The 9188-nt window shown below is 37.6% G+C and overlaps 1 protein-coding gene across 1 annotated transcript; it reads left to right on the top strand.

The window, feature by feature from the left end:
• Positions 1–8803, top strand: ist1 (IST1 factor associated with ESCRT-III). Its single transcript, XM_051901131.1, has 10 exons — positions 1–144; positions 900–996; positions 1084–1264; positions 3103–3190; positions 3275–3358; positions 3716–3826; positions 3915–4097; positions 5156–5266; positions 7372–7420; positions 7501–8803. Exons 1-10 carry the CDS (start codon positions 73–75, stop codon positions 7665–7667), a joined length of 1143 nt encoding a protein of 380 aa, XP_051757091.1. The 5' UTR covers positions 1–72; the 3' UTR covers positions 7668–8803.
• Positions 8804–9188: the final 385 nt, after the last annotated feature.

The raw sequence follows: 9188 nt of genomic DNA, 5'->3' as shown, positions 1-9188 counted from the left end.
ATAAGCGATTTTCCACTGGCGACCACGTGACGTGTAGCGTCATGAATGAAGTCACGTCCGATGCGGAAGTGAATGCTAACAGATCTGTTCGTCAATCGTTCAACGAAACCGAGCTATTGCCAGCGTCTGAAGAGGAATTCACATGTAAATATGGCTTTTGTTATATCTTATGTGCCGTTTATTAGGCATTTATGATGATTTGTTAATGTGTCTGTTGGTTTTGTTTACCGGATTAGCTCATCTAGCCGCTATTCGAGACTCTTCCTGGTTTGAACAGTCAGATTTCTAACAACTCGAAAACGGTTTTAAATAATATTTATGCCTTTTAAAGTAATCAATATAGATGCCTCAGATCGATCCATGTAAATATTAACAAGTGACTGTTTGACAGATAGACCATCGCTCTGTTTTATCGCACTTTATAATCTTGTTTTGGCTGACTGTTGTGACTCATACTAACAGAGTTAGCTGTCGGGATATGTAAGGGAATCGAATTAACAAATAAGCCGGTATTTTTTAAACAGATAAGCGTGTAACCAACAAAAAAGTGTTAGATTATTATCATATTTTTGGACATGTGCCTTGGTATTCTTTGTAGTACTCATTCAGTACAAAAGTACATGTAACGGATCCACGGTATTTTGATCGGATACCGTAGTACTATTAATGCTTTTTTGAACATAAGGGACTACTTTTATCTGAAATGATCAGGTTTCTAATAGCTAACTGTTGTCATGATATGGCAGTGATGGCACTCACCAAACAGGAGGCGTATCTAAAACACAGATCTTTTTGTATGACTGAGTAGCTTCAATAACAGTGAGAGACTGTTATGACCTTCAGTTTGAGTCCTTTCTGACGCTTTAACCTGATGTTTGGTTCTTGATATGTGTCCACAGAGCCCCATCATGCTTGGTGGAGGGTTCAAATCCGAGAGACTCCGTGTCAATCTCAGGCTGGTCATAAACCGCCTCAAACTTCTCGAGAAGAAGAAAAGTAAGTTTGGTCGTCTACAAGTTGCACATATTTTGAAGTTTTGGATGGGCTAAGTAGGTCTAATTGAATCTGTTTGATTTGAATTAGCTGAATTAGCCCAGAAGGCCCGCAAGGAAATTGCAGACTACTTGTCGGCGGGCAAAGATGAGCGTGCGAGAATCAGAGTCGAGCACATCATCAGGGAAGATTATTTGGTGGAGGCCATGGAGATCCTGGAGTTATACTGTGATTTGCTGCTCACCCGATTTGGCTTAATACAGTCCATGAAGTGAGTAACCTTTTGTTTTTTCTCGTTAAATGTGGCGTTATGCTCTTGGGCTGCATCCGAAATCACATACTCTTCAGTAGGTACTTATTTTAAATAAGTATTTACTTCACGATTGGGCTGCATGATTATGGATAAATTTACGTTTATTTTGTTTTAAATAGAGATCATGATTCTCCCATGATTCTGAATAGACAACTAAATTAAAATTTTACTAGATGTTCTGACAAATTTTTTTATTTTATTTTGTAAATTGGGTTGAATGAATGATTCAATGACTCGCTCATAAATAATTCACTTGTTTTATTGCTGGATGAATCAGCGTTTTTGAACGAATCTCTTGAATGAATGATTCAGTAGCTGGGTTTCCATCCAAACGTGAAGTGAATCTTTTCAAAGTTTGCAAAAAACAAATGCAAATTAGGTATGTTTCCATCAAGTTGTAAATAAAACGCCATCAGCGGAAACAGCCAGTTAGTCATGTGGGTTTAATGTTTGCTACATCGGAATTTATTCGGCTAATGCTTTTCCATCTCCCATTATTCACATTAACTCTTTTTCGCACAAGGTCAAAAACCACTTCAAGCAAGTGTAAAAACTTTTTTGCAAATTGTTTTTTTTTTTTCCTTCGAAATTTGGCGTTTCTATCACTCGTTTCTGATGTGATACTTCAAAATGCGCATAAAACAGAGTGATGGAAACATAGCCAGTGACAAATACATTCTTTAACAGTCACTTGTCGCCACCTACTGGTGTAACAATGTAATTGATACAGTCTTCATTTGAAGCGTCAAGTTGCTTTTAAAGGTGATTTAGAATCACAATTTTTTGGTTTCAAATAGAGATCATGATTCTCCCATGATTCTGAACAGACTACTAAACAAAATTTTACTAGTGGTTCTGATAATCTTTTTTTTGTGTAAATTGGGTTGAGTGAATGATTCAATGACTCACTCATAAATACTTGTTTCATTGCTGGATGAATCAGCGTTTTTGAACGAATCTCTTGAATGAATGATTCAGTAGCTGAGTTTCCATCCAAACGTGAAGCAAATCTTTTCAAAGTTCACAAAAAAACAAACAAATGCGAATTATGTGCGTTTCCATCAAGTTGTAAATAAACCACCATCAGCGGAAACAGCCGATTAGTCACGTGGGTTTAATGTTCGTTACATCAGAATTTATTTGGCAAATGCGTTTCTCATAATCTCTCATTAACTCTTTTTTGCACAAGTCAAAGACTACCTCAAGCGAGCGTAAAAACTTCTTAATGATGCAATAATTTCTGATGCGATACTTCAAAATGCGCATAAAACAGGGTGATAGAAACATAGCTAGTGACAAACACATTTTTTAACAGTCACTTGCCGCCACCTACTGGTGTAACAATGTAATTGATACAATCTTTATTTGAAGCGTCAAGTTGCTTTTAAAAGGTGATTTACTCTATTTTGATCGCTACCGTAGACATCAGTGTTTATATCTGAACTATAAACTTTTATCCAAGTTCTTCTCTGATAATTTGAATATTTGCAAGACAGAAATAATGATACTGTGTGGTTGAAAAGACTGTTTGTGAAGCTGTTTCATATCTATACACGACGACGGCTCACTGCCATTCACAAATCCTCTCTCATGGCCTCATGGGATAGTAAAGTGTCCATCATATGCACACTTCAGAATCTCCCCGGAAGTAGTAGGTTGTCCAGGTACTTTTGCCTACTCTTTTATGAGTACTGTGAACTTCTTTTGGCGCACACAGTTTTTCGCCTACTATATGGTAGGGAAGCATGTGATTTTGGATGCAGCCATGTCCTTTAATTTCTCCATCCTCTCTTCAGGGAACTGGACCCTGGCCTACAGGAAGCAGTGTCCACACTCATCTGGGCTGCTCCTCGACTGCAGTCAGAAGTGGCGGAACTGAAGATTGTGGGTATAATTTGTGTCGGTCTTAAATCTGTTTCTGGAGATCTAGAATGGATCATTCATGTCTTTTTCCCCACTCTTTTACAGGTTTCTGATCAGCTGTGTGCCAAATACAGCAAAGAGTATGGAAAGCTATGTAGGACAAACCAGATTGGAACAGTTAATGACAGGGTATGATGAAACATGTTTGTTTGGAGGTGGTGGGCATTAAATAAACCCATATTAATATTGCTCATAATTTGATTAAGGCATTTTCAAAGCTACTTTAAGTCATTTAAAGCTTTAAGTATTAGTTTTTTTTGGCATGTAACAGAAAACCTGATCTGAACTTTTGCCAAGATTTGTTTTAAAATCTGTTCGGATGTAGTGTATTCCAGCTTCAAGCAGTCAGACATACTCCTTTTACTTGGAAGACGAAAAATTCCCTAATCTTAAATTGATGGAGAAACCAAACCATATTCCGAATATCATAAATATTTATAGACTCTACAAGCTGTTGTATTTTCATATCGAGCTATCTTTCTGTAGCTTATGCACAAATTGAGCGTGGAAGCCCCTCCCAAGATTTTGGTGGAGCGTTACCTCATCGAGATCGCCAAAAACTACAACGTTCCCTATGAACCTGATGCCATGGTTCGGGTAAGAATCAACTTCCACTTACTTTACACCTCGGTCATCACTATAAACAGCACTTGTTTCAAACTGTACACATCTGTAACATTCACAGCCAGAGGTGTGTCCGGGTGAAGAGGCCGATCTGATTGACGTGGACAGCGACTTCAAGAAGCCAGGAGGTGGCGGAGGAGGTGGAGGAGGAGGGTTTACCACTCCCGCTGTCGGCATGCCTATGCCCATGCCAATGCCCATGCCCATGCCCTCGCCTTTCAACTACCCAACGCCCAAAGGAGCTGTAAGACAAACATCTATCTAGCTAATGTCATTTGACCATAGAGCTGCACGATTCGGGATAAATTGAGAATCGTGATTTTTTTTTTTTTTTTTTGGTTAAAATAGAGATCACGATTCTCACACAATTCTGAACAGACAACTAAACAAAATAAAGTATAATTTACTAGTTCTGACAAAATGTTAATTGCTGCAGTCTATTAAAAAATATTTATTAATTAATTTGAATTACTCATTTTTTGAGAAGAAAAATCGAGTTGAGTGAAAGATTCAACGACTCACTCATAAAGACTTCACCTGTTTCATTACTGGATGAATCAGCATTTTTGAATGAATCTATTGAATCAACGATTCAATGACTCACTAATATAGGCTGCGTTCCACTCCAGTTTTAGCTTTCGATGTTTTGTTACGGAAAGGCCGAAGCTGATCGGTTGGTTCTTGTCACATGACCTGCAGTGCGCTTGCGGCATTCTGAAAAGTTGAGAATTTTTCATCTCGATGCGGCTGGAAAATGCACCGCATGCACGTTGCGACCGCGTCGCTTCCATTATGAGCGCGGCTGCCGCCCGACTACATTTGAAATAACGAATTTGAGCGTGCCAAAGACGTGATATGTGAACGGCCCCTTATGCTTTTGAATCGCTTTCGCTGTACTTTGTCGTACGCTGATTGGTCTGCGCAGCGCCGATGCAGCTCGAACAAGCCTATTGCTTGTTTCATTACTGGATGAATCAGCGTTTTTGAATGAATATCTTGAATGAATGATTCAATGTCCAGTACATTTTTAACAGTCACTTGTTGCCACCTACTAGTGTTAAAATGTAATTGATACAATCTTTATTTAAAGTGTCAAGTTACTTTCAAAAAATTTTGATCACTACCATAGACATCAGTTTTTATATCTGAACTATAAACTTTTATCCCAGTACTTCACTGATGATTTGAATTATTGTAAGACAGAAATAATGATGGCTGTTTGTGAAGCTGTATCATATCTACACATGACAACTGCTCTCTTAAGCTGAAAAAAATCCATTTAAAATCACTTTACCCCTACAGGAGCCCTTTAATGGTCCCGTTGGCACCTATGATGGCTTTAGCAACTTCCAGCCTCCAGTGAGAGGAGGGCAGCCCCCACAGCTCCCCAGCTGCCCCCCCACCTATGAGTCTGTAAGTTCAAGTTCAGCACCCCTCCCACCCTTCCAGACAGATGGAGACGACCTGTTCACCTTGCAGGGAAGAGCAGTTTATTACAGTTCACATGCTGTCTGTTGTCAGTCCTCTGGGGCCGGTTGCACCAGCTGGACCTTAAAAAGTTGTGTGTTAGCTCTACGTTAGGCTTAGCTACGTCCAGCCTAGTCTTACAGCTGGGTGTACGTCCAGCTGGAGCGGCCGGCCTCTGATCTCACACAGGGAGCCTCACAAGCATGTGCTGCGGATCGAAAACACTGCATTCTGATCTCTCGGGCATCAAGTGTTTGGCTTTTTTGGAATTTTTGGGGGAAATGCTTTTTAAGTATTTAAATAGACATACAAATGCTTTATGAGAGTCATATACAGAAAAATATACTAAAAAGGTGAATCACACATGGGCTGCGAAGAACATGTCCAGCTCATACGTCATCTCAAAATGAGAATAAAGTGAAACAATTGTATTTTGCATAAAGAAAATGTCTGTTGTTTGGACCGGTAAGATATGAATATTATTATAATTGAGGGGGAAAATGTTCCTAACATGTTTCATTGCCTTTATACAAAAATACAATCGTTTTTCTTCTGATTTTGCTGTTTGTGACTTTCACCCTGAAGCATTTACCCCAAAAACTCCTCCACTGTGCATGAGATGCTTACAGGAAACATTTCTACTCACAACCGTACTGACAAACACGGCCTCATTTATCAAGTGAACTTATGTGCGGATTTGATCATAAGTTGGATTTCATCCTACGTCAAATGTGAGGAACATGTAAATTGGAATTTATAAAGGCAAAAATGTTCTTATGTGTACACCAAGTAAAGAGCATGTGTACAAAGTTTTTGTATATGATTTTCATATACATATATATATTTGGGTCAATGACGTGACGGGTCTTTTTTTTTTTTTTTTTTTTGTCCAAAGGCCTTAATAATAATAAAAAACAAAGATATGACATCCAAAGTATGTAAGGTAGTACAACTAGATCTCTTTTATTGAATCCAAAAGGTTTTAATTATATTTTTCTACATATAAAGGTATTTTGAAGATTTTGAAGTGTCAAAAGGTCGGTTTAACCGTCCAAACACCAATACAGCAATTTCGTTTGTGATTAAAATATCTTAAAATGTAATAAATATATATATATTTTTATTCTGGCATGATTTTATATCATCATATATCAACATAGTGCAAAATAGTATTAAAATTATGTGTAGAAGTCGTTGCTTTGTTATGAGAAAGAATGTCCGGAAAAATGAATTTCATTGATGTCATTCGGAGTAACCAAGATAAAAGGTCATGCGGTCAATATCATGTGACAGGATGTGACATCTTTCAGACACCTGCAAAGGACCACATGGTCATGAAGCAAAGTAACTAACTCTCTTTTAACTATTTGATAAATTTATGTTTTTACTTGTTCATACGCATGTCCCGAAACATCAGGTCATTTGGTGCAACCGCTATAAAACATGGAAAATGTTGTAATATTTGTACTAAATATAAAATGTTTGATTGTCCTTTTTCTAGCTAGCTAGATATCAGCCTGTTAGCATTGTTTGAAAACATTGTCATTCGGTAAAACCGAAATTTTGGTTAAAATGAATGACTTTTTTGGTGACAAATTTTGTTCATCTTGTAAAAAATGACAAAAGCAGTGTTAATTGATTATAAAAACCACATAATATCATTAAAACTTAAAACTTAAAAAAAAAAAAAAAACTTAAAATTAATTATATCCCCATTATGTTTTTGTACACTTTTAAAAGCCTTACTTGTCAATGACCCAAATATAGTAGAATGTATTTAGGACATCGTTTGTGCATATGGTCATTTTACAAGTAGTTCATAGGAATATCTTGGAAATTTCTGTATGTTGACAGTTAGGCTCCTTCTACACACGTCTTTATAAATGAGGTCCACATGTTCACTACAGCGTCTGTTCTAACTCATAACTCACATCTAGATTGTTTCACACTAATGAAAGCAAATTAATACTAATTCTTCACAGTATCAGTATTGATTATTAGTTGCTGTGAATGTGAGTCATTGTTAACATGTCTTCATGTGTTTTATTAAGATCGACGAATTGTCATTCAAACGCTCTGATTCTTCCCAGGTCATCCCAGGTATGTGTTCTCTCCTAATATGATTTTCCCTCCACTCCCATTATCATAATCGTATTCCTAAAAGCTCTTTTTCTCTCTAGGCCCATCTCCGTCTGCTCAGATCTACGACAACTCCAACCTTCCCGAGCTCCCGTCTGTTCCCGACACACTCCCAGCCTCCTCCTTCGGAGCGAACGCCGGCACGTCAGACGACATCGACTTCGACGACCTGTCACGACGCTTCGAAGAGCTCAAGAAGAAGACCTAATCGCTGAAAGCACAGAAGATCTTCCTCACAAGAATAATTCAATGTACCCTGTCCATATTCACATACTCAGATCTTCTGGTGGAGGTGTAATATAATATTTCTTACCTAACACAATGAAGGATGGGATGCAGTATAGACACGTGTGAACGACAGTAGCAGATATTTATACAAACGGACTACTGACAGAACACGAGCACTTTGCATAGAGGGTCTTTCTGACAGCTAAACGTAATCATCTCTAGTGTAATCTGCGCCATTTATGAGAAATGATCAATGACATGTCCCCCTTTTTAGCAAACAATGTCTGTCTTTTTCCCCAGCAAATCAGAAGTCACTCCTCTCGGTAAAAGCAGGTATAACCTGTTGCCATAATTTACACCCAGAATTGTGTAACAACCTCTTTTGAATGAATTGAACCTGCATAAGACTATGATGTCATGAGTTGATAGTGCAAAGTGGCTCAACTTTTTTTGTTATTGACAGAAAGCCGTTTAGACGTGATGTTCGAGGCAATAGTACTGAATTTCTCAACTGAGCAGCAAAGGTTGCTTGTTTCTGGTGACCTGAGAGCAGAATTTCACCCTCACGTTTAATGAATCATATCTTTGTCATAAAGTTTCTGTTAGTTAATTGATTTTAGTAGTTACTCCCGTCAACCTTCTTAATTTGATTCGAAAGGAAATGCTTTTTATTTGCTCTACAGTTGAAACACTCCTGTTTCTAGTCTTGTCTGTGTTTTCTGGACTGAGTTTGCCTTAGTTTCTGTCTCTTAAACTGTGGCCTTGCCGTTCCACACCTTTCTCTGGGACATGTGACTATCTGACAGCTTGTACAATGATCACCACGTTTAACAAGTCATTTACATGCTAATTCTTCTCTTTGGTGGGGGTTTTACCTTATATTATTGACTTATTTGTTGTAAGAATTGACTGTCTAAGTTTGTTTTGAAAGAGTGAGGATTGTATAGTAGGTTTTATATCTGTGTGACTGCTTTACCCTTGACTTTATAACACTAATTTGTGTTTTTTCCCCACTCAAATCATCTAAATACGACTCTGGCAAAGTTTAGGTATGTTTGATGCTGATTTTAGCTTGCATTGAAAACATGCCATATAATAAAGTCTATTTGCTCATAACCTTCTGACCTAGATTCACTGAATGAGTAATATGAAGGTGTTTCATTTCTTCAAACAAACAAAATCCACAACACGAACTTTACTAAGCTGCTGTACAAGTTTATCCATTAATAAATACAGCAGTTTTATATGCTTGGGATGTGATGAAGCTTTATAACCACTAGAGGGAGAAGTAATACAACTAATAACTATAACACATTTTTTCTCAATCTCTTTGGCTTCAATTGAGATCTCTGAAAACTTTTCTTGTTTACATCAATTCTTATTCATTTAAGCAAATTGAACGTGTGCAAAAAGTACAGCTGTCTAGAATTTGCACAATAACTAAATACAAGTGGCTTACTGATCAAAACTGATCTCAGTGGAAACAGCTTAAAACATACTT

The sequence above is a fragment of the Ctenopharyngodon idella genome, chromosome 7 (assembly GCF_019924925.1).
Source record: "Ctenopharyngodon idella isolate HZGC_01 chromosome 7, HZGC01, whole genome shotgun sequence".
Taxonomy (NCBI): domain Eukaryota; kingdom Metazoa; phylum Chordata; class Actinopteri; order Cypriniformes; family Xenocyprididae; genus Ctenopharyngodon; species Ctenopharyngodon idella.
This window is presented reverse-complemented; position numbering and strand designations above follow the sequence as displayed.